The 26,222-nt window shown below is 44.7% G+C and overlaps 1 protein-coding gene across 4 annotated transcripts in view; it reads right to left on the minus strand.

Moving 5' to 3' along the window:
- Positions 1 to 305: 305 nt before the first annotated feature.
- The window catches only part of pde5ab (phosphodiesterase 5A, cGMP-specific, b), a 172,437-nt gene continuing 146,520 nt past the window's right edge, over positions 306 to 26,222 (minus strand). For 3 of the 4 annotated variants that reach the window (XM_068039289.1, XM_068039281.1, XM_068039272.1), the window contains exons 16-21: positions 24,783 to 24,883; positions 20,658 to 20,735; positions 18,987 to 19,050; positions 14,203 to 14,277; positions 13,950 to 14,033; positions 306 to 3,975 (exon numbers count right to left, since the gene is read on the minus strand). In XM_068039289.1, the coding sequence (XP_067895390.1) occupies positions 3,856 to 3,975; positions 13,950 to 14,033; positions 14,203 to 14,277; positions 18,987 to 19,050; positions 20,658 to 20,735; positions 24,783 to 24,883 (522 nt within the window). In that variant the 3' untranslated portion in view covers positions 306 to 3,855. Of the gene's footprint in view, positions 3,976 to 13,949; positions 14,034 to 14,202; positions 14,278 to 18,986; positions 19,051 to 20,657; positions 20,736 to 24,782; positions 24,884 to 26,222 lie in introns of those variants that run through there. The other variant, XM_068039298.1, reaches the window with a different exon arrangement.

Here is a 26,222-nt window from a genome sequence, read left to right on the forward strand (position 1 = left end):
TCTATCACACTACTAATTTGAGCTTTGCAGATGACTGAAAGGATTTGGGCCATTAGGAGGTAAGCTACTTCTGCCTACCCAGCCTCTATCCTGCTCTTGTAATAGAACAGAAATAAAAACAAGAAATGCTGGAACCACTCAGCAGGTCTGGCAGCATCTGTGAAAAGAGAAGCAGAGTTAATGTTTCGGGTCAGTGGCCCTTCTTCGGAAGAAGGGTCACTGACCCGAAACGTTAACTCTGCTTCTCTTTTCACAGATGCTGCCAGACCTGCTGAGTGGTTCCAGCATTTCTTGTTTTTATTTCAGATTTCCAGCATCCGCAGTATTTTGCTTTTATTCTTGTAATAGAACAGCTTGGCTAGGGGTGGCTAGCTGTAGTATGCAGGCCTTCAGCACTACAGCCAGGATGATACTAGGACCTGCAACTTTTACCATGACCAGTCAGCACTCAGCTGCTTCTTAATAACGTGTGGAGTGAAATGAATTGGCTAAAGGTGGGAACCTCAGGAGGAGAGTGAGTAGAGTCGTCCACTCGGGACTTTTGCCAGAAGACAGTTGCAAACATTTCAGTGTTGTCTCTTACACTCATTTTGGACTTCACCTTGGTTGAGGATGGAGGTGTTCATGGAGCTTCATGTTGTTTCCAAGACCATGCATTTTGCAGGTAATCTAAAGTGGGCCTTTAAATTTTTGGTGAAGGCAAGAGATGCTATTACTGGAGTACAGAACACTTGCCAATTTCAGGCATCCAATGTTGGCATTAAGTACTTCTATGTCAAGTAGAACACAATCAGCTGCAAAATAAAGTTCTTTCTAATCGATCCCAACAATGTGCCATAATCCCGACTCTAGGAGAGTACTAGCTAATGAAACAGTGTGACATTGCCATTTCCATGTCAGTCATCCCTGTGGCCTTATTGAGAATGCCAGTTTTATGCTAAATTGGGAACAATTTCATGCTATAGACCCATGTCATATTACAACTAAAAAACAGATGAAATCTTCAACCTCCCATTCTAGACCACGGGGATGCGAAGACCGTGCTAATCCAGTGCACCATAATTCTACATTGAAGTTTAATATTTACAATACTTGTAAGCAATCTAGAGTAATAAAATAAATAATCAAACAACATTCTTATTGTACTGATAAGCTTCTGACATAGCAATACAAGTCTGAATGATTTGCTGCTGATGTTACAGAAAATTCTGTCAGATACTGATATTGCCGTAATGCCCAGGTAATACAGAAACCATGCAACTGTTTGACAATTTGACATCTTGTGATAATATTTTATGAAAATAACTATCTACATTTTGTGTGCTACTGTTTTACAACTGCACAACTATTTGATCACAATGTTTGAAAGTAAAGTCAGGCTCAACTGAAGATTGAGTCATTCCAAAGCTTCCAGCCAATCTCCCTCTTCAGAATAACATCAACAACAGAGTTCTCTGCCTGACAGCGAGGATTTCAGAATCAGTTGTCCCATAGAAATTATTTGAAAAGGCTGTAAAGGACCGGGAAAGCAAGGAAGCAGTTTAATTAGCAATGGAAATGTGATGAAATAATGTAAGTTAGCTTCACCTGCACTGTAGCGAGGAACTGAAAACAGTAAGTCAGTTGAACGACCTGTCACAACATTCAGGTTGACTTGCTTCCCTTGAATTTCTCAGTATAATTAATGAGGTTGTCATTGTTAATTAAATTTATAGCTATATATTGTTTACCCACCAGTGTAACATTATCAAGAGAATCTGCCCAGTACTGCTACTTCCTGACCTTGTCTGAATTGTACACTTGAACCCATGGGTTATAAAACATAGCTGTGAATTAGTTCCCATGTTGTATATCTAGCTCAATACTATAGTATCCATGCTCTAGCAATATCTTCATTACAGTATCCTCCATATAATGTAGATAACAAACTACATTATGAATGGGGAAAAAAATCACAAGGTTTTTTACATCTTGGCTAACATTAACGAGCTGCCACCTAAAACAGCATTCACAGAGTTTCCAGTTGGAACAACCATGCCATTATCTACATTTTGCTATTGTTCTATTCATCCTGTAAATGGAAGAGTACTCCACATAAGAAGAATCATTTTAATTAGTATCTGTCTGTCCTTAACTCAGGTTTTGAAATTTGACAATATTTTTCAGCTCCGCAGAAAGAAAAACACCAACCATGAAAGGTGGCCTTAATGCATTATGAATTGAGGTGATTTCATGGGAACTGTCCCAATATGATGATGTTACATGCCTTAAGAAGACTAGGCCCTTATGACTTTTATCATTGTCAAACTGGACTAAATTTTGCAATGTGTACTGTATTCTAATACAAATTGAAGATACTACAATGTAGATAATCTAAATTTCCAAACTATCCCCTGAAGATATAAAGCATAATGGCACATTCTGACAATGCAGTGCCAAAACAGCTAGTTACTAGGGTCAAAAACAAGAAATGCTGGAATCACTCAGCAGGTCTGGCAGCATCTGTGGAAAGAGAAGCAGAGTTAACGTTTCGGGTTCCGAAGAAGGGTCACTGACCCGAAACGTTAACTCTGCTTCTCTGCTGAGTGATTCCAGCATTTCATGTTTTTGTTTCAGATTTCCAGCATCCGCAGTATTTTGCTTTTATTTTAGTTACTAGGGTCACTCTGTTTATAGAACAGATGGGTAACGTCATCATCTCATGCTCCCAGTGGGAAACCACAATTGAAGGGCACATGGGTTAGAAATAGGGCCACAACACTAGGAGCACAGGATTAATAAACTTACACTGTAACCATTGCTACCTCTGTCAAAAATTACCATTTATACCTAATTATGATTTTCAGAAATTGTGCAAAAACATCTCCTGCAATGTCACTGACTACCATATACGAATACGAGTGAAATAAATTGTTTACGGTCTCCTGCCACTGCCTTGTATTCCGATCATCAATACACTGAAATACATGAATTCCGAAACTTAAAACATGCTATTCCATATGAAAAATACCAACAATTCTGTAAAATATGGCAGACTCCTCTTTACAAGTCAGACTGCCACCATCCCATGTTGTGCAAGACCAAAAGACAAATCTCATTTTTGTGTCGTCTAATCTTGATATTTTTAAATAAATAAAATGTAAAAGTATTCAGTGAAAGCCATAAAAGTCTCCCTAGTACGTGGATTGGCCAAAAAGGAATGATGCTCTTATCCAGGGTTAACCCACATCCCTGGCCAGACTATAGCCTTCTCTTTCATTCTCTGAAAGAATGGATCCAAGAAAGTTTGAAAATTCAGGATATATGGTGGAAATTCTACACAGGAATTATACATACAGGTGTACAAAACAACTTGATAATCAAATTATTTAAAGAACTGTGCTTGTATGAGCCAGGTTTAGTTAGAAAATGATAAAACATTGTGCAAAAAGATGTCAAGTTATAATGGTGTACTTTTGAATAATTACTGACCAATGCATTTACATTTGACATACATGTATTAATAAAATGTCTGCGACAAAAAAAAAATCAGGGGGATGTGAAACCATTGGCTCCTTTAAGCTGCAAGACTTACTTGTCCTTTTCCTTCCCTGACTGCCATTAACAAACAGCAGATACCTTCAGCAAGAGGCTGTCTTATGATCTGTGAAAGTCATAACAAATAAACTGAAAATAACAGCTTGTCAAAGTGGGCGTGGAAAACAGCCCCACCCGTCAGGAGCCATTAGCTCTTATTTTACTGAAGTACTAAAAATGTTTACTACATTTTTATAGTCAAATGGCAGAAAAGCTAGCTCGTGAGCTCCAAATTTCCCCCCCAAATTCTCGATAGACTGCCAGGTAAACCGCCATGGTCTATACGTCACTGCTTTCCCCATTCACCAGTTTTTGTGTGGCTAGCATTTCCCAGTTCTTTCGATTATTCCTACAGCCTTCAAGCAATGGGAGACAAGCTTCAGATACCCCTGCCAGGGCCTAGAAGGGATAAATACAAAAAAGAGTTATATAAATGTCATAAATTGCCAACGTACACTAACTTCTATTAAACATAGAAATGATTTTGTACAATAATTTACATATTGGGTTGGAGTTTTCCATGGGCTTCAGGACCCTGACACCAGTACCAAATAGAGGCTCTGAGCCTGCACTTGCCAGCAGCAATCTTCCAGGAGACGACCTTTTAATTGGCCACCTCTGTGCTTGCCATCCTATTAAGGATGGGGGGGGGGGGGCGGGCTCCTGATGCTGATGGCCCAATCAGAGGGCTGGCAGCTCTACAGCCTCAGCAGCCCAATGGAAGAGGTGGGCGCTGCTGAGGCAGGTAGGAGACCTTGAGGGCACCTCAACATGGAGGTGCCCTTGTAGGTATGGATGGAAATAAAACATTATCAGGGCTGAAGCTGATAGGCCCCTCACAACAGAGAGGAAAACCCTCTGGCAGAATCATATGGGCCGTAGGTGCAGCCTTTCCTGCCAGCGGCCCCCTCATTGGAGCACGGAGCCTCCAGATCTGATGGCCCCTAGCCTGCCACAGGGAGACCACCTCCATTTAGCTGGTGGCCTCCACACGTGGCAGAGGGGTCCACTCTGCCACCAGCAAACTGCTGGGGAGGCCATAAAATCACCCCTAATTGGGGCCTTAACCAGCATAATTGGCTGCCTGCCTCTGTGGAGTGGGCCGGGAAAATTCAGTCTATTGAGTCAATTTATGAACATCCAAATTTGGCCCACTACATACACTTGGTATTTGGATTTAAATGATTGCTTAAAAATAACACTGAACATTGGACATGAGAGATACAAAATACTTGTCTCGAAATGATTACAATCATTTCTTCTAACTCCTTCACTGTCATAGGTGTTGAGTTTCTGTTATCTGTCCCTACAACCACTGCTGACTGTCAAATGGGACACATCTTATTTTTCATAAAATTTAGATATCGCCTTGGCTCAATGGTAGCACTGTCACTTCAGTCAGAAGGCTATGGGTTCAAGCACCAGTCATGTCTTAAGCACATAATCCTGGCTAACACTCAAGTGCTGAACTGTTGGAGGTGCCACTCTTCCAAAAAGATATTAAACCAAAGTCCCATCTTCTCTTTCAGGTTGTTGTTACAGATCCCATGGCACTATTTGAAGAACAGGGAGTTGTTCTGACCAACATTTATCTCAAATCCAACACCACTAAAACACTTTCATTTGACATTCATCTCATTGCAGTTTGCGGTACTTTGCTGTGCACAAACTGGCTGTCAGGTTTCCCTACATTACAACAGTGACTACATCATTCCTTCATCGTCACTGAGTCAACACCTAAAAAGCACTGTGGGAGCTCCTTCATCACTTGGACTGCAGCATTTCAAAAAGGTAGCTCACCACTACTTTCTCAAATGCAACTAGGGATGGACAATAAATTCTGGCCTTGCTAGTGATGTCCATATCCTGAGAATACATTAAAAAAAAATTTTTTTTAAGTACTCTCTCTACACCTCCATCCCTCACCAGGACGGTTTGTGGGCTCTCCGCTTCTTTCTTGAACAGAGGCCCAACCAGAGGCCCCATCCACCACCACCTTCCTCTGCCTGGCTTAACTTGTTCTCACATTGAACAACTTCTCCTTCAACTCCACCCACTTCCTTCAAGTAAAAGGCATTGCTATGGGTACCTGCATGGGTCTTAGTTATGCCTGTCTTTTTGTGGGATATGCCGAACATCCCTTGTTCCAGTCCTACACAGGTCCCCCCCCCCCCCAACTCTTTTTCCAGTATATTGATGATTGTATCGGTGCCATTTCCTGCTCCTGCCCTGAACTGGAAAACTTTATCAACTTTGCTTCTAATTTCCACCCTTCTCTCACCATTACGTGGTCTATTTCCGACACTTCCCTTCCCTTCCTTGACTTCTCTGTCTCCATCTCTGGGGATAGGCTGTCTACTAATATTCATTATAAAGCCCACCGACTCCCACAGCTATCTCGACTACACTTCTTCACATCCTATCCCCTGTAAGGACTCCATTCCATTCTCCCAGTTTCTCCGTCTCCGACGCATCTACTCTGATGATGCTACCTTCTACAACAGCGCCTCTGATGTGTCTTCCTTTTTGCTCAACCGAGGATTCCCCTGCCCCCACTGTGGTTGACAGGGCCCTCAACCGTGTCTGGCCCATTTCCTGTACTTCTGTCTTCACGCCTTCTCCTCCCTTCCAGAACCGCGACAGGGTTCCCCTTGTCCTCACTTGTCACCCCACCAGCCTCCACATCCAAAGGATCATCCTCTGCCATTTCCGCCACCTCCAGTGTGATGACATTACCAAATGCATCTTCCCCTCCTCCATTCTCCCCAACACCTCGTCTCTTTCCCACAGCACCTTCCCATGCAATCGCAGGAGGTGTAATACCTGCCCATTTACCTCCTCTATCCAAGGCCCCAAACACTCCTTTCAGGTGAAGCAGCGATTTACTTGTACTTCTTTCAATTTAGTATACTGCATTCGCTGCTTACAATGTGGTCTCCTCTACACTGGGGAGATCAAACGCAGATTGGGTGACCGCTTTGCTGAATACCTCCGCTCAGTCCGAAAGCATGACCCCGAGCTTCCAGTTGCTTGCCATTTCAACACTCCCCCCTTGCTCTCATGCCAACATTTCTGTCTTTGGTCTGCTCCAGTGCACCACTGAACATCAACGCAAGCTCGAGGAGCAGCACCTGATCTTTTGATTAGGCACTCTCCAGCCTTGCGGACTGAACATTGAATTCAATATTTTCAGAGCATGACTGGCCTTTTTTAAAATGTTATATTTTTTAACCACATGCCTGCTTTTCATGTAGTCAGAGCTGCTCATTATTCCACTATTAACACTCTCTCTGGACTAATGCTTTGTCTTTCACCACAAGCATTAACACACACTTTGCCTTTGTCCCAGGACAGCTTTGTTATTTAATCACCCTCTGCCCTATCAAACACCTTCCCCTTTGTTCTCTCCCCCACCCCCCTCCCCTTCACTTGCTTTAAACCTAATTCTTTTCTAACCTTTGCCAGTTCTGATGAAAGGTCGCAGACCTGAAACATTAACTTTGCTTCTCTTTCCACAGATGCTGCCAGACCTGCTGAGTATTTGCAACATTTTTTGTTTTTGTTTTAAAAAGTACTTCGTTGGCTGGGAAGTGTTTTGGGAATCTTTGGCCTGAATTTTATTAGCGTGCCGCCGCTTTGAACTCGGGTGCCTTCTGACATGGAAGTGCCGCCGAAGAGCCCCTGCGGTATAATGCGTGGGGGCTCATTTAAATGGAGGGGGCAGAGTGGCTGCCCCCAATGACGTAGAGGGAGCGGCCCCCGCATCCCCGGCAACGGCGTCCAGGGCCAATGCCATTTTTAAAGGGCTTTAAGTCCTTCACTTATATTTCAATATCTAAAGTGGTAGTTTGTAAAATTATTTTCAATAAAAGATTATGCACACTTCAAATCCCCGCTCCCACCCCCTCAATGAACAATCAAAGTCTTATTTGTCCTACCCCCCACCCCAAAGAACATTAAAGTTGCCATAACAACCTTCCCGCCCGAACTTTCTTTCCTTTAACCTTCAACCCCTTCCCAGCATCCCCTCACCCAATCGTGTTCAATTTTGCCACTCCCCTCCCACCCTGAAAATTTTATTCCTCCCTCCTCCCCACTAGGTTCTAGCCTTGGAACTCCATACGGAGTTCTGAAGGTGTGCGAGGTGCGAGCAGTGGCCGTAAAATCAGCGTGGGATGGCTGTCGCCAGCGGGTAAGTTAATTTACATCTATTTAAGGTTAATTTAAATATTTAGATGAAGGGCCCACCGCCAGGAGGCAGGCACGGGCTGCACGGAGGTCCCCCCGCCACCGGTTATATGCAACGGGCTCTTCCTGATGTTGCGGGTTGAGGTAGGCCTCTCCTCGCAGAATTTTACCAGCCCACCGCCACGACCTGCGGCATCAAGGAGCTGGTAAAATTCAGCCCTTTGAGTTTGTGAAAGGTGCTAGATAAATGTAAGTTCTTTCTTTCATTTCATAACCCGATGAGGATGTGGGCTGGTGCATTAATGTAAGCCAATCCTGGGAGATTTGGATACATTTAATCAGGTATTCAATTTCTTAAAATTAAACCATCTGATTTTAGGATTGCACTTAATTAAACGTGATAATTAGTCCTCAAAAGATGAATTCTAAAATTGGAGTTAAATAGAATAAACCGCAGAAAAAATGTTTGGATGTATATATTTTATATATGTATACATAAATATATATATTATACACACACATATAAACTGAATTATAACTCCCTGTTACTGCACCTATTAGTCTTGGGACATTTTATTATGTTAAAGGCGCTACATAACAATAAGTTGTTGCTGTTGTTATCACACTTCACACTACAGCTCACAGTGCACTTGTGATACACACTGCCAATTTTCCAGCTTCATCTTTCTGTACAGTTGGTAGGTTAGGAAGCAGACCAATTCCATTTTCTATGTTAATAAGAGTTTTTCAAATGGGCTAGTTTATGTGTGTGCTTTTTTATTTTCGTGATGGTACATATAACATAAATAGTGCTGATTGTATCAAGTGACTTTCCTTATATTCAGTGTTCTGTACATTTTATCTACTGTGGAATAAGGCATCTTATTAAGTGAATCAAATAATATCTTGCCTAATGTTAACTTGTCTGCTTGGGGAAAATTAAAGGCTTAAAGCATGGTGATCCTTGTTATACTCCCGGGTCCCCCTAGGGCACTAGCAGATACACGGCAGTGGGAGTCAACTTCCGTAAAAAAACAGCCAACCAGACTATTTAAGGGAGAGAATGGCACCACTGAATCACTGGATTAGATACCTGTGACTGATCCAAATTTGTAACAACAATACATGTCAGATTTCTGGTAGTGCAGTAGGAGGGGAAATGCAGAGTCATATGGGATATCTGTATACGCATTATCTCATATGGAGAATGAAAAGAACATGTCTAATGTATTTTTAAAAATACTGTGGGGCTAAACATTCTCTGACTGTTGTTACTGTCCAGAGATTGTCCAAGCCACTGTTCTTTGAAATCTCTCATTTGCTCCTCCTCCTACATCAAGGCTCATGGCATAGACGCCTAGGGCGAAATTGTCTGTACTTAGACCCTGCCAGAACGGTGGGACCATTTTCGGGTCGGGAACCCGAGTTACTAATGGGCGGGCTTAGCTGTTGCTCTTTAACTCAGCCATTGCACGAGCATCTTGCTTCAAGGTTGCCTGATCAATTACGGAGCGCAAGTGGGATGAAACGTCCATTCTGTCAAAGGAAGGATTTCCAATTAAAGGGAACATGGGTTACAAGGGCTCATCCTTATTATTGCACAAAGTAGGAGCTCATGGTCTAGGGAGTAACATATTAGCATGGATAGAAAGTATGCATAAAAGTATGCATAAATTGGTCCTTTTCTGATTGGCAGGATGTGACCAGGGGTCTGTGCTGGGGCCTCAACTTTTTACAATTTATATCAATGATCTAGATGAGGGGAGTGATGACATGGTAGCTAAATTTGCAGATGACACAAAGATAGGTAGGAAAGTATGTTGTGAAGAGGATATAAGGAGCTTGCAGACCAAAACAGATAGGTTGAGTGAGTGGGCAAAAATCTAGCAGATGGAGTATAATATGGGAAAGTGTGAAGTTTTTCACTTTGGCAGAAGAATAAAAAAGCAGAGTATTACTTAAACAGAGAACGACTGCAGAACTCCGAGATGCAGCGGGATCTAGGTGTTCTAGTGCATGAGTCACAATAAGTTAGTATACAGGTACAGCAAATAATCAAGAAGGCTAATGGAATGTTATCCTTTATTAAGAGAGGAATTGAAAATAAAAGTAAGGATGTTATGCTTCAGTTATACAGGGCAATGGTATAGGATATTACGCGTGGGGGCTCATTTAAACAGAGGGGGCGGAGCGGTCGCTCCCGATGACGTAGAAGGGGCGGCCGCTGCGTTCCCGGCAATGGCATCTGCTGCCACTGGGCAGGCACCATTTTTAAAGGGCAGTAAGCCCTTAAAAGAAATTTAAATTTTTAAAGGAATATTGTGAAGAATTATTTCATAAAAATTACATAAATAATGGAGGCCCTTTCCCATTTCCCCCCCCCCCCACCCCACCAATGTTTTTGTCAGGGACATCGGCACATAATGAAACTATATTACCAACCCGCACTTTCTCCCCCAACCTCTTTACATTTGCCCTTCAACCCCTTCCCACCATCCCCACATCCAATTAAAATTTATTTCCCTGCTCCTCCACACCTCCCGCTCTGAAAATTCTATTGCTCCCCCTTCCCTTCCAGGTTCTCACCCGGAACTCCATGTGGAGTTGCGAAGGCGCGCGGAGCTCGAACAGCAGCCATAATATCGGACTGGGACTGCCGCCACCTGCAGGTAAGTTTATTTACATATTATACATATTAATTTACATATGCTGATGAAGGGCCTGCCGCAAGGCGGCGCGGGCCGCACTGAGGTCCTGCCGCCGCCAGTAATATGCGGGTCGTGGGTCAAGGCAGGTCACTCCCAGCAGCATTTTACCGGCCCCTGCGCCGCGACCCGTGGTGTTGAGGGGCTGGTGAAATTCAGCCCAATGTGTGTGAATAGGGGAGCTAGGTTAAAATAAGAAGTTATAAAGTCTATAGACATAGCTTTATCTTAATAGCGTTTAAGATTTAGTTTTAATGAATAGTTAATTTGTTGTTGTCTAAAGATACCTGGTTTGGTCTGTTTTACTCTGGGGGTAACTAGAGTGTTTAATTTGGCTGTTTTTCCAGTTGGGTGGGAAAGCTTTAATAATATGCTGTGACCTGTGGAGCAATAGGACTGAATTGACAGTGGGTTGCTCCTGCCTTGGTTGTAACAGTAGGAAAAGACAGCACACAACTTAGCGAGAGGCAGAGACCTGGAGGGGGGGGGGCCCTCCGGTGGCAGGAACCTTGACATAGCCACTGGCAATGCACGCCCACATGCTCCACTCAAAAGGAGGCTGCAGATGTCAGTAGCAGCCTGATGTGAGAGCCTGAGCCTCCTGAGGCATTGGTGCTATGACATGTCGAGAAAGCTGATCTTCTGCCTATAGACCCTGTATTGGGGCCTCACCTCCTTCCAGCTGGATCTTGGTATCCATCCCCTCTGTCCTGAGGAGGGGCATGCAGCTGAGGAGAAGGCAGCTGGTGTTGCTGCTGGTGTTGCTCCTGCTGCTGCTGCTTGACGTGTTGGCACTGGTGTGGCTTCTGCTGCTGCCCCACATCAGAGGTACAAGGCACAGCTGCATAAGCTGCTCCCATGTTGTGGTGAAGGCCGGCAGCACAGAAGTGCAGCTGAAGGTGAGTGAAGTGCTAGACAGGCGAAGTGATTTCCAACAAGTTGGCAATAACCTGTCAAGATGTAAAAGCACTCTCTGAGAGAAAAAGTGCTTTGAACAGCAGTCTCTCAATGGCCATGGCTGAAGCTCTTCAGTGTAACTGATCAAAGCTTTACCAGCTTGTCACCGAAGAAGCTCTTTGCGCTATGTACTTGCTTCAGTGACCCTAGCATATTGCTGACAGGTCAGGAAACAGGCTGGAAAATCCATAACAACAAGTGATATTTATTTAGCACCGTTAATGTAATTAAAACATCCCAACGCAATTCACAGGAGCATTATAAAACCAAGCATGACACCAAACCACAAAAGGAGATATTAGGCCACATAGCCAAAAGCTTGATCAAAGAGGTAGGTTTTAAGGATTGTCTGAAAGGATGAAAATGAGATGGAGAGGCAGAGAGGGGTAGGAAGGGTATTCCAGAGCTTAGGGCCTGGGCAACTGAAGACACAGCCACCAGTGGTGGAGCAATTAAAATCAGGAATGCATAAGAGGCCAGAATTAAAACAGCACAGATATCTTGGAGAGTTCTGGGGCTGGAGGAGATTACAGAGATAGGGAGGGGTGAGACTATGGAGGGATTTGGGAACAAGAATGAGAATTTTAAAATGAAGACGTTCCTTGACTGGGAGCCAATGTAGGTCAGCGAGCACAGGGGTGATAGGGGAACAGGACTTAGTGCGAGTTAAGACATGGGCAGCAGAGTTTTGGATGACCTCAAGTTTACAGAGAGTAGAATCTAGGAGGGCCAGCCAGGAGTGCGTGGAACAGTCGAGGCTAGAGGTATCAAAGGGGTGAACAACAGATGAGTTAAGGCAGGGGCAAAGTTAAGCAATGTTACAGAAGTGGAAATAGGTGGAAGAAGGTTAAAACAATTCTTAATTGGCTTTTTAACTACCTTAATAACTTACCCGACAGAACCAAGGTGGCTCCTCAATCGCCTTCAATCCTGCCCTCTAGGAACCGGCAAGCGAATGGGAAGATATTGGGTTCCCGATCCAACATCGAGTTCAGGGGATCTAACTCCCCACATGCACACAAACCTGCCTCCCCTTGCCTGGGAAAATTCACACTCTAGCTTTTCCCAGAACTTCAAAATTGTGGAATTATTTATCTTTGTTCTTCTTCCTAAATGGACTTTTTTTACAGTCCAAGTTGGGGTAGCAACGTGGCGCAGTGGTTAGCACCGCAGCCTCACAGCTCCAGTGACCCAGGTTCTGTTCTGGGTACTGCCTGTGCGGAGTTTGCACGTTCTCCCTGTGACTGTGTGGGTTTTTGCCGGGTGCTCCGGTTTCCTCCCACAGCCAAAGACTTGCAGGTTGATAGGTAAATTGGCCATTGTAAATTTCCCTTAGTGTAGGTAGGTAGTAGGAGAATTGAGGGAAGGCGGGGATGTGGTAGGGGACATGGGATTAATGTAGGATTAGTATAAATGTGGTCAGCATGGACTCAGTGGGACAAAGGGCCTGTTTCAGTGCTGTATCGCTTTATGACTCAAGTTTGGCTTAATCACTTAATTGCTACACGTTGATTATAATTCACCTGTCTTACTCAATGCAAGTGATAGAAACCTACACTATAAGGCTTGGCCTGTCACTTAGGTTTCTCAATAAGAAAAGCTCCACATATCTTTAATCCTAATTAATAATAAGCTACTTTTTGGGCAGCCAAATGTCTCACAGGTATGTAAAACCATTCCCATGCTTAAGATTCTCCAAACTAAGCCACTGAGTAATTTCTGTTTGTTTGATTATGGAGTATATGCTCTCGTTCTGTAGGGACACACCCCACTTATCCACGTCAAGAGAACCTATGCAGAGGATGGCAACATCCAAAGCCAATGAACCCCCAAGTGTGCATAGGAGTTATGCTGGAATGTAACCAGTTAGAACGGCACAGCTTGTCAGCACGGAGCATTGATATACTTCACGCTGCTTGTTCAGATTTGGCCTATTATGTTATTGATTTTGTCAAATGGAACTGAATGGAAAGAATCTCAGCCGTCATTGACAGATCTACCATCCTTTTCTTAATAGTGAGCTAGGTTGGATGATCAATCATTAGCAGTGGTCTGGACTACTATGGACCTGCTAAGCTTGAATATGAGAGTTCTGTTCCAATCTTCTGTGGCCAGCTGTATAATCTTGGAACCATTTGACTTGAAAGAGATCTCGTTTAAAAATTTAAATATTTCCAGAGCTCATTTTTATAGAATGCTATCCTGAAGGGGAAAAAAATGAATTGGTGAGAATTTCCCACAGTCCTCCTGATCTTCTGCTGTAACTTTAGTGGAATCCCCGGAGAAATGGCGTAACTGGCAATTTCCGACAATTTGCTGGGGTTCTGCCGATTTTCCACCAAAGTTACGGCAAAAGACCAGGAAATTCTCAATCAACCCACCACCCCCTCCCCAACTTGACCTCCACCCCACTCACCCCACAACCCTCCACCCTCTGGCCCCACACCCCAGCCCACCGCTGAAATTTCAGGCAAATGCATTTTTGGAAAGCTGAAAAGGGTATTAAATACTGAAAAGAGTTACCTCATAAAGCTTAACACAGATTGCATCAATGAATCCAACCTGCATGCTGGGGATCTGATCACGTTTCTCTCTGTTCATTAAATCCTTCAAATGAAATTTTAAACATTGACGCATGAGAAGTGTCATTCAAAATAAAGCAGCATTTACCCAGCAAAGAAACACATTTACATATTAAAACTAAATGACAGCTGCATTATTAGATTACATCTGTGTTTAGATGAAATAGACAGAAATGTTAAAACCTGATACATACAATGGGTTCGATTTTTAACTCCTCCCTCTCCTTGTCACCTTGTTCAAAAAATTCTGTTGCCACAAGTTCGGCTGTCTGAAAAATGCAGTTGCAGGATTAACACAAACAGGGTTTTAAAAAAAATTTTATGTGTTAAAACTAACTGAAGTATGCAAAACCAGTTTTATTTGCTAGACATGCTGTTATAACAATGGCTGTTGTATTGGCTGAGTCATATTCAAGTTACAATAAGATACACATTTACTTATATGGCATATTGATCTCACCAAAGCCTTTGACCTCGTCAGCAGACGTGGTCTCTTCAGACTACTAGAAAAGATCGGATGTCCACCAAAGCTACTAAGTATCATCACCTCATTCCATGACAATATGAAAGGCACAATTCAACATGGTGGCTCCTCATCAGAGCCCTTTCCTATCCTGAGTGGTGTGAAACAGGGCTGTGTTCTCGCACCCACACTTTTTGGGATTTTCTTCTCCCTGCTGCTTTCACATGCGTTCAAATCCTCTGAAGAAGGAATTTTCCTCCACACAAGATCAGGGGGCAGGTTGTTCAACCTTGCCCGTCTAAGAGCGAAGTCCAAAGTACGGAAAGTCCTCATCAGAGAACTCCTCTTTGCTGACGATGCTGCTTTAACATCTCACACTGAAGAATGCCTGCAGAGTCTCATCGACAGGTTTGCGTCTGCCTGCAATGAATTTGGCCTAACCATCAGCCTCAAGAAAACGAACATCATGGGGCAGGATGTCAGAAATGCTCCATCCATCAATATTGGCGACCACGCTCTGGAAGTGGTTCAAGAGTTCACCTACCTAGGCTCAACTATCACCAGTAACCTGTCTCTAGATGCAGAAATCAACAAGCGCATGGGTAAGGCTTCCACTGCTATGTCCAGACTGGCCAAGAGAGTGTGGGAAAATGGCGCACTGACACGGAACACAAAAGGCCGAGTGTATCAGGCCTGTGTCCTCAGTACCTTGCTCTACGGCAGCGAGGCCTGGACAACGTATGCCAGCCAAGAGCGACGTCTCAATTCATTCCATCTTCGCTGCCTTCGGAGAATACTTGGCATCAGGTGGCAGGACTATATCTCCAACACAGAAGTCCTTGAAGCGGCCAACACCCCCAGCTTATACACACTACTGAGTCAGCGGCGCTTGAGATGGCTTGGCCATGTGAGCCGCATGGAAGATGGCAGGATCCCCAAAGACACATTGTACAGCGAGCTCGCCACTGGTATCAGACCCACCGGCCGTCCATGTCTCCGTTATAAAGACGTCTGCAAACGCGACATGAAATCGTGTGACATTGATCACAAGTCGTGGGAGTCAGTTGCCAGCATTCGCCAGAGCTGGCGGGCAGCCATAAAGACAGGGCTAAATTGTGGCGAGTCGAAGAGACTTAGTAGTTGGCAGGAAAAAAGACAGAGGCGCAAGGGGAGAGCCAACTGTGCAACAGCCCCAACAAACAAATTTCTCTGCAGCACCTGTGGAAGAGCCTGTCACTCCAGAATTGGCCTTTATAGCCACTCCAGGCGCTGCTTCACAAACCACTGACCACCTCCAGGCGCGTATCCATTGTCTCTCGAGATAAGGAGGCCCAAAAGAAGAATATTAGCCTAGTGCTGGTTTTTTATTCATTCATGGGCTGTGGGTGTCGCTGGCTATGTCAGCATTTATTGCCCATTCCTAATTGCCCTTGAGAAGGTGGTGGTGAGCTGCCTTCTTGAACCGCTGCAGTCCATGTGGGGTAGGTACACCCACAGTGCTGTTAGGAAGGGAGTTAGAGGATTTTGACCCAGTGACAGTGAAGGAACGGCGATATAGTTCCAATTCAGGATGATGTGTGACTTGGAGGGGGACTTGCAGGTGGTGGTGTTCCCATGCATTTGCTGATTTTGTCCTTCTAGGTGGGTTTGGAAGGTGCTGTCTAAGGAGCCTTGGTGCATTGCCACAGTGCATCTTGTGGATGGTACACACTGCTAGCACTGTGCGTCGGTGGTGGAGGGAGTGAATGTTTGTGGATGGGGTGCCAATCAAGTGGGCTGCTTTGTCCTGGATGGTGTCGAGCTTCTTGAGTGTTGTTGGAGTTGCACCCATCCAGGCAAGTGGAGAGTATTCCATCACACTCCTGACTTGTGCCTTGTAGATGGTGGACAGGCTTTGGGGAGTCAGGAGGTGAGTTACTCACCTCAGGATTCCTAGCCTCTGATCTGCTCTTGTAGCCATGGTATTTATATGGCTACTCCAGTTCAGTTTTTGATCAATGGTAACCCCTAGGATATTGATAGTGGGGGATTCAGCGATGGTAATGCCATTGAATGTCCAGGGGAGATGGTTATATTCTCTCTTGTTGGAGATGGTCATTGTCTAGCACTTGTGTGGTGCGAATGTTACTTGGTATTGTCCCATGTGGTACCACAAAGTGGCACACACAGGCTTCAGCCAGCATACTGCACAAGGGGTACTGGGCAAAAAGCTGAAAACTGAGAAAACTGGAGTGTGAATTGCCTTGAGCTGCTTTTGTGCTCTTCCCAATGAGTTGCTCAAGAACAACATTGGCAAGTTTGGGACCATCAGGCTCACCTGAACACCCGATAAAAGGGAGGAAACTGATGAGAATTTATTTATCTCGGGTTTATGATTTAATGAGATTTGGATTGTAAGGGATTTGGCTATTTCTGTCATCCACCTTAACCATTTACAACCATGTAATAAATGAACACGACTGAAGATGGTTACTGTACAAATGAGATAAGTGTGAGTCCTGCTGGGATGTATGGTCCAATATCTAAATTTAAAAGTATTTACACTTTACTAATATCAGAAATTAGGTTGTGCGTGCTTCAGACCAAAGTTTGCGGATTGGAAATTGAATACCTAGGAGTAATTTTGGCAAGGTTCCATTACTAGTGTTAGCGGCAAAGCCTCGTAAATGACCCCACTGGAGTCCAGCCATTTCGTCCTTTTCTCAGCTTTCACAAAATCATTTGAATTACTTTGAGTGTTGATAAAACTTGTTTTAAGGTGGCTTTAGTGTTGGAAACCATATGCATGTGAGAATTATCACCGATCAATGCCAATTTACATAAACCAGCCACAGAAGTATTAGGCTCTGTGGGCACCCAGCAGGAATTAGTGTGAAAGTGGCAACTTACTACTATGTGGTACTAATGGAACAGATGAATCAATGAAGAGAGACTCTGATGTTACTGGGATAATACAACAAAAATGGAATGATGGTACTAGCCCCGATTTTGCTTTAGCATCTGTGAGAGAGTGCGAAAGAGGTTGGGCAGGATTTTATTCGTCCCCAGACATTGGGTTCCGTTGTGGGAGGGGCCTGAAGATGGCTCCGGATAAGGCCCGTCACGGACCTCGACACCGTGAGGGCCCAGCCCGATCCTCACGGCAGCGGCGAGGCTCCGTGGCGGACCCCACCACCTCCTCCCCCTGCTGCTGGGCAACGGGACCTCAATTAAAATATTCAAATCAATAAAATGAACACATTTAAATAGACTTGCCTACGATCTTGAGGGCCTGCCGCGATCTTCGGCAGGGCAGACGGCACTCCCCCGGCTTCAAATCCCCGTCTGTGGAAACGTGGCGAGACATTGGGGGTGGGGCGGGGTGGAGGAGGTAAAATTTTCAGTGCGGGGGGTCGGAGTTAAATAAACGTAATGGATGTAGGGGGTGGTGTGGAAGATTGACCTTTAAACTTTATGTAGTTTGGGCGGGAGAAAGGTCTGATGTAAAAGGTAAGTGTTTTGGGGGGAAGGACAAATAGTTACCATAATTGTTATGGGGGGGGGATCGGAAAGGGGCATTATAAATTTATTTAATTAATTTTTAGGGGTTATTTCTTTAATAGTTAAATGCACAGGCAGGGCTGGCTCCCCCTTAAAAATGGCGGCGGCACCTGTGCACAGGCAGCTGATGCCATTGCTGGTGATGGTCAGCCCGTACCCTCCACGTGATTGGGGGGAGGGGGAGAGGGCCCCCCCAGCCATTTAAATGAGCCACTGCACGGGAGATTGTGGCGGCTTTTTGGCGTGCAGCCTGCACGGCGAGCCGCCATTTTTTGAGCTCTCTACCGAGATCGGCGTTGAGGTCTTAAGATCCAGCCCGTTGACAGCCAGCAATTAACACTTATCAAGTCATTAAAAGTGTTCTTAAACTTTTAATGACTTGGCTTTACTTTCTGTGGTAAGCTTAGTTTGTATCTATCATGCAAATACAACAACTTCACACCATTCAATACTTTTGAGTGGTGAGGCAGACAATGACATGCCGTTTACACAGAACTAATTGTGCAGTGGCACAACTCCAAGTTCCCCTTCAAGTCACACAGCATCCTGACTTGGAACGATATCGCCATTCCTTTACTGTCGCTCTGTCAAAATCCTGGAACTCCCTCCTTTCCTAGCAGCACTGTAGGTGTACATACACCACATGGACTGCAGCAGTTCAAGGCGACGGCTCACCACCACCTTCTCAAAGGCAAGTAGGGATGGGAAATAAATGCTGGTCTTGTCATTGACACTCACATCTCATGAACAAGTAAAGAAAAAACTCGGGCAGTAAGGTCTGGATTTTTGAGTTCTAGTCGCATCTGTCTCATGCCTGAAGTTGTACCATTTGTGTATAATCATTACCCACAGCATTATTTTGACAGCAAACTCTGCCCCAATATATCTATCTACTACATGTTTCCATAGACAGAATTAATATTACACTGCCTTCAACAATTTTTAAGGACTATGGACAGATACTGTCTGAATTACCTTTTGCTGAACAGGCCAAGGTTTGGTTATTGCAGACACATCACATGCTGTCATCAACATCCCCCTGTCAAGATCAGTAAAATTAAAGCTAAAACTTGATGAAATATCATTATATTCATCAACATTTTTATAGTTATTTTGCATTTATTTAAACAACTTTGGGTGTGAATTCCTCTGGTTGCTACATCTGGCAACACTCTAAAGAGTGTCTAATATTTCTATTGAACTTGTAAATATATTCTAAAACAACATATTTATGAAAAATGAAAATCCTTACAAATATTTACTCCGAAACCAGAATATTTCAGTTCGTCATTAAATAAGAACACTATGTAAGGTGAACACTAGTAATAGTAAATATTTGCCTCAGCGCAGCCCAAGCCAATTCATTTGCTGGTTTAAAATGAGCTTTGCACTTTTTTAAGTATCTTATTTATTCCTTGGAGCAATGCAGCTGTTCAGTGTAGCACAGGGCAAATGCTCTGTGGTGATCACCAAGGGGATCACCTGATGTCAGTGTGATCAGTATGTTTTCTTTAGTTTTTATTGACCAAGCACCATCAGAACAGATTAATTGGCAATTTATCTCATTTATTGTTTTCACTCCAGTCCCAGACTACATGGTTGACTTTTAATGCCCTCCGTGCAACCAAAGATGACCAATAAGCACTGCCAATGTCATCCATACCCTAAGAAAAACTAACTTTAAAAAATGCTTTCATTATTTCAAACACTTCAGACTACCACTTGCATCCTTAACTCCAAGGAACATACTCCAAGCTAAATCCCTTCAGCCCAATTATCATGTTGGTGAGTTGTTACTGGATCACCTGCACAGCTAATACATCTTTCCTAAGGAAGGGTCACCCAAAACTAAACACAAAAGTGGTAATCCCTGATCTGGTGTTTCAGTGAGGATTGGAACTTGCAGGAAGTGCTTTTAGAATACTGTAGGTGTGTAGTCCATGAAATTTCAAGATCCAGTCCCTCCGAGCACCACTCTCCATTGTGTGTGCCAGGTCATGGCATACATACTAATATTCCAAATGGGGATTCATCAGTGGACAACTGGGCTTTCACTGCCTTGCTGTTAAATTCCTTAGCTCTTGCAATGATTTCTTTTTGCACCTGTGAGTTAGCTTTTTATAATTTATGACTCCTAACTTCAGGTCTATCTACCCCCTCTTTCCCTTCCCACTGCTTTTCCATTTTGTCTGTATTCTCTTCTGCCAAAGCATACTACCTCACACTCTATGTTAAAATACAACTGTTATTGTTCCACTGTCTCAATCTATACTTTTTTGTAAGTTTCTTCTTTTTCATTTCTTTCTATGCTTTTTTGATTGTATTTTATTTTCTTTCTATCTTTTAAAATCCTTTTTTCCCCATAAAGATTCAATTTAAAATCTTTAACTTACCCGTTTCTCCTTTCTCCTGGGTCCACTGTCTATTTTAGATATGGGCACAAATGTAGAAAACTTGAGCTTCCATTGACTGAAAATTAGCTTTAAAGTTCTGAGAAATTATAGTGTTGTCTTCTCCTATTTTCTCTCCTTTTTCTTTCCTTGTCTACTGACTTTTTACCCATCATTTAGGCACAGCAAAATAAGTTTATGAGGGTTTAACATTTTTGTGTGATGATGATGATGCCTGCTTTGGATTGTTACTTACATTAAAAGCTCTTTGTGACTTTTAACTTCCCAGTCAAATTGATTGGTTTTCACCAGATCAAAAAATTCTTCTCTTCTCCTAAAAAAAAGTTAATTTTAACTGCATGAGATTTTACTTCATAAATTTTATACAGATTCTCTTCTTTCCTTCCATGATACCATCCTTAGGCATCAGGATAGACTTTTGTTTTCATTATCGAGGTGATAATCTGGTGGAGTAGATTTCCCACCCTTGAAATAAAAATTCCATAAAAGCTCCTATAAAAGGTGGATCATTCACTCTGCAAGAGTATCACCAAGGCTATGAAGATGAAAATCTACCTTTAGGAGTCAGCTTCCTTATGAATGCTTACGATATCTAAGTCTATCTCTCCACTTACCAAGATCAGCTCTTTGATCGCCATTGCAGTGCCTGACTATTTGACATCAAGCTACGGATAGGCCAGCGTGTTCTCCAATTTTATATTGACAAGGCTAAGCCATTTTGTTAGCTTCCTTGCCAAGCAGCTCCGCCTATATAAACTCCAGCTTATCCAGAATTCCATCTCTCTCATATGCTCTCCCCTACGACAAGTTTGAAAGCTGTGAGAGCATTTAAGCAGATGGGATGGTGGCGGGTGGAGACAGGGTCCCAATCCACCCTCCAGCCGAAATAAGGCTGTGGTGGGAAGGCCCATGGATGGCTTTCCTGCCCCACCACCAATTAAGGCCCTTAAGTGGGCAATTAATGCCCAATTAAGGGCCTCATCCTGCCACCACTGGTATTAGCCCAGTGGCGGGTGGGCCTGTCGCCACAGAAGGAGCGCAACAAGCAAACCCCTGTGGGTTTCTTGCCAGCTCCCTGAGTGATGGGGTTGGGGGTGGGGGGTTTCCTTGTTCAAAGGCACTTAGTGCCTGATCAAGGGACCACCCCCAGCCCTTGCTGCCGACCCCCATACACCTCCCCTCCCCCATGAACCTCACTACACAAAACCCCTCCCGCCATGATTCACCTATGGGCAGGGTTCCTTGATGATCTTAGACCTCGAGTGAGTGCATTATCGGCAGCAGCCACTGCCTCCACAGTGGCATTGCTGAGTAAAAGAGCTGCCAGCCTTTGATTAGCTGGCAGGACTTCCGTCCCCGGGGTCCTGTAACCCGTAACCTGGGGAAGACCCACTGTTGTCCAGTCAAGTGCCTGATTAGCATGTGAAGCGGCAGGCCTTCCTGAAAAGGCATGCGCAGGGCTCTCACCGGCTCTTCAGCTGGTGGCCGAGACCCCCTCACCTACATAAAATACCACTCTTGTCTTGCACTACTGCTTCCCTACTTCCCTACTGCTCTATCCTTAGCACTTTCCGTTATTTCTCTGTCACCGATGAAAAATTCAAATTCATCCTCATCTGCAAGTCCTTGCCCTTCCCTATCTCTATGGCCAACTCCAGCCCTACTTGAGAACATGTGCCCTCTAATTTTCCAACTCTGGCTGCCTTTACATCCCCTCTCTTTGCACTTCTCCTTTGGTGTCAGGGCTCTCAGGCATCATTGTTCAAACTTTGGAAATCTCTTTAAATCCCTCCACCTTGCATCTTTTAAAATTCTCCTTCAAACCTACCTCTTTGGCCATGCTTTCAGGAAACTCCCCAAACATTTCTCCAGCTGTTTGCCATTTTTTAAAAAATCTCTCTAAAAAGCTTTGTAGTCATTACTATGTTAATGGCCTATTCCACCACCTGAGCACACAATTTATGCTGACACTTCAGTGCAGTACTAATTGAATGCTGCATTACAGAGGTGTTGAGATGTTAAATCAAAGATGCCATCTACCTATTCAGGTGAATGTAAAAGATCCTTTAGCATTATTCAAAGGGAGCAAGGAGTTTTCATAGCATCATGGCCAACATTCTACCCTCAACCAACATCTTCAAAAACAGGTTAACTGGTCATTCATCTCATTTACTCTTCGTGGACCTTGCTTTGCGCAAATTGGCTTCTTAATTTACTTGAAATAACAATAGTGATGGCACTTCAAAAGTACTTAATTGGATGGAAAGTGCTTTGGGATGACATGAAGTTGTGATAAGGCACTGCATAAATTCAAGTTCATCCTTTAGAAATACATGTTATTGTAGCAAACTGTTTAGCTTAATAAGTAGAGGTAGTATAGATATAAAGTGAATCCTGACAACATGGCGGCTTGCTGATGTAATCAGACCGCTCCAAGCTGTGCACATGCGCAAACTGTCTCCTGCTCTCAATGAGATGTTGTGTATGCACAGCCTATGTCATGCCAGGACTAACTGGCGCTTGCGCAGGAAAACGCTCTCCCCCTTCAGCCATTTGCTCCTTGCTTGCCTCCCCTTCCCTCCGGCCGCTAGCTCCCCGCTTCCCACTGTCCTGCCGCTCTCCAGCCGCTTGCTCCCCCCATCCTGCTCTCCGGCCACTCGCTCCCCGCTGCCCCCCCCGCCCCCCCCATCCCTCCAGACGCTAACTCTAGGCTGCGCCACTTCCCTCCTCTCGGCCACTCGCTCCGACACTTGATCATTCCTCATCGTGCCGTCCAAAGAAGCCAGGCAGGCCGTGAGGGGTGACAGGGCGACGTAGGAGTGAGTGGCCGAGAGGAGGGAAGTGGCACGGCCTAGAGCTAGCATCTGGAGGGATGGGGGGGTGTGGAGAGCGAGGAGCGAGCAGTTGGAGAGCGGGTTGTGGGGGGGCAGGAAAGCAGGGAGTGAGCGGCCGGAGAGCGGGATGGCACTGAAACCTCACTGAATTACGGAGGGTATGCAGCACTGTCAGAGGTGCTGTCCTTCTGATGAGATTTTAAACAGTGCAACATTCTCCGAGTATCAACCAAAAAATATCCATTGTATGCTGCCATGTTTGCTCATGAAGCGACAGTCACTGCTCCTAAAGTAATTCACTATAGGTGAATTAAGATGACTAGGTACTATATAACTGGTGCATGCGCAGGAGGGAGCGGGGGACTGTTGGGGGGTGGGATAGAGGTGGCGACAGCAACCTTTGAGGGGAGCATTGGGTCGAAGTTGTTTTTCTGTGATAAATTGAGCAACGCCATCTTTAATCCTGGAAGGTGCCTGAAGTCAAAGACAGTGACGCTTCAGTGGAACAGGCTGCATTTGTGCATGTGCTAGTACTGCACCACCTACTGGCCGGAATTTTACGCCGCCCCAGCGGGTTGTATGGTTGCGCGGGACAGCGTAAAATTGAGTGGCAGGCTTACCTGCCCCACTTCCGACTCCAGACAAGTTTACGGCATCGGGCGGGGGTGGGAAACGGCCCGTCCGCCCGAGGCCAATCAAGGCCCTTAAGTGGCCACTTAATGGCCACTTAAGGGCCCTCGCCCGCCACCCTTGGCAAGCAGGTGTGCTGGGGACGTGAAAGGCCGCCCAGCAATATCTGCCGGCCTTTCTGCGCCCCTCTGGGAGGGGCATGGCAGTCAGGCACAAGGTGTCCGATCAAGGGCCGTCCCCGCCTCCCAACCTGCCACTGGGACCCAAGACAACCCCCCTCCCTTCAATCAACCACTCCAGCCTCACCAGGGAAGGACCAATCCCTCTGTTGAGGCATGCCCCTACTTACCTTCCCTGCTTGATCCATGGCGTCGGCTCGGCTGCAGTCCCAGCAGTGGCCACCGCTCCCAGTGGCGCTGCTGGGACTAAGAGCTGCCGGCCAGCTGATTAGCCAGCAGCTCACTGAAGCGGCACCTACTCCCTCAAGTGGATGGGAGTCCCGCCTCGGGACAATTAAAGCCTGGGGACCCATAAAATACGGGACGGATCCCCAGGCTAGGCGGAAGAGGGTTCACCACCAACTTTCACGTCAGAGTCCGGCTCCCGTCCATCCACCGTAAAATTCCGGCCAATGGCTGCGTTGTCAGCAAATGAAGCCTTATAGCTATGTTCATTGTGAAGGAAACTGACAGGTTGATCCTAATAGATTATCTGGCAGTGTGAATGTAATGACATTTGCTAATGTAAAACATAATCCATTACTTTTCTTTCTTCTGTTACATGTAACACACACACGAATTTTGTGGTTTAAAGATGCAGCACACCAAACAGTTCTAAAACGTTAACATTGTAAGATTAAACTTCTGAACTGTCATGTGTCCAGCCTCAGTACTTACTTCATGTAGATTGCTAGGTCTGTGGCTAGAATGGCCTGCTCAATCATTTTCAGGGTCATTTTATACTCATCCAGAGAAAGTCCACTCAGAATTTGGTTTCCCTGGAGGAAAAAGAACAAATTATTAGATGTTCAGTAAGGTGCCTAAAACTGTGCATTTTAATTTAATTCTCCATGGTAAATTTAATTATCCATGCAAAATCATGCAAGATGAATGATTCTCTATATAATACCTTACAGATTCAACACACGATCATGAAATGTTAATTTATGAAATACTAATTAAATTGTTTTTGATTAATGATGATAATCCATGCTTTTCATGCATGCTGTAGTTAAGAGTCACACTAATAATTGATGGTATTGAAACCTGGACAGTGATTAAGGCCCAACTACAACAGCTATCAGCCTTTGCCAGACATGTTAGAACAACATTTACTCACCAAATGGAAACAGCACATCATAAATATCACCATTTATCAATAGACTAAAGCTAACTCATTATTTGTTGTGCTGCATAACTATTTTGCTACAACAACAAGCTACATGCTACAACAAGCGCATGGGAAAGGCTTCCACTGCTATGTCCAGACTGGCCAAGAGACTGTGGGAAAATGACGCACTGACACAGAACACAAAAGTCCGAGTGTATCAGGCCTGTGTCCTCAGTACCTTGCTCTATGGCAGCGAGGTCTGGACAACATATGTCAGCCAAGAGTGACGTCTCAATTCATTCCATCTTTGCTGCCTCCGGAGAATCCTTGGCATCAGGTGGCAGGACCGTATCTCCAACACAGAAGTCCTCGAGGCGGCCAACATCCCCAGCATATACACCCTACTGAGCCAGCGGCGCTTGAGATGGCTTGGTCATGTGAGCAGCATGGAAGATGGCAGGATCCCAAGGACACATTGTACAGCGAGCTCTTCACTGGCATCAGACCCACCGGCCGTCTAGGTCTCTGCTTTAAAGATGTCTGCAAATGCGACATGAAGTCCTGTGACATTGATCACGTCGTGGGAGTCAGTTGCCAGCGATCGCCAGAGCTGGCGGGCAGCCATAAAGGCGGGGCTAAAGTGTGGCGAGTCAAAGACACTTAGCAGTTGGCAGGAAAAAAGACAGAAGCACAAGGGGAGAGCCAACTGTGTAACAGCCCCGACAGCCAATTTTATCTGCAGCACCTGTGGAAGAGCCTGTCACTCTAGAATTGGCCTTTATAGCCACTCCAGGCGCTGCTCCACACACCACTGACCACCCCCAGGCGCTTACCCATTGTCTCTCGAGACAAGGAGGCCAAAGAAGAAGACTTTGGATATGTTTGACAAACATCAGTCAACCAAATCTATTTGGCAACTTACAACAACCAGAATGGAAGTGTTCACAAAGAAACTCAAAATTCAAATTGTGTTGATCAATAACTCTAGACTGTGATTCTGTGTAATA

The sequence above is a fragment of the Heterodontus francisci genome, chromosome 1 (genome assembly GCF_036365525.1).
Source record: "Heterodontus francisci isolate sHetFra1 chromosome 1, sHetFra1.hap1, whole genome shotgun sequence".
Lineage (NCBI taxonomy): Eukaryota > Metazoa > Chordata > Chondrichthyes > Heterodontiformes > Heterodontidae > Heterodontus > Heterodontus francisci.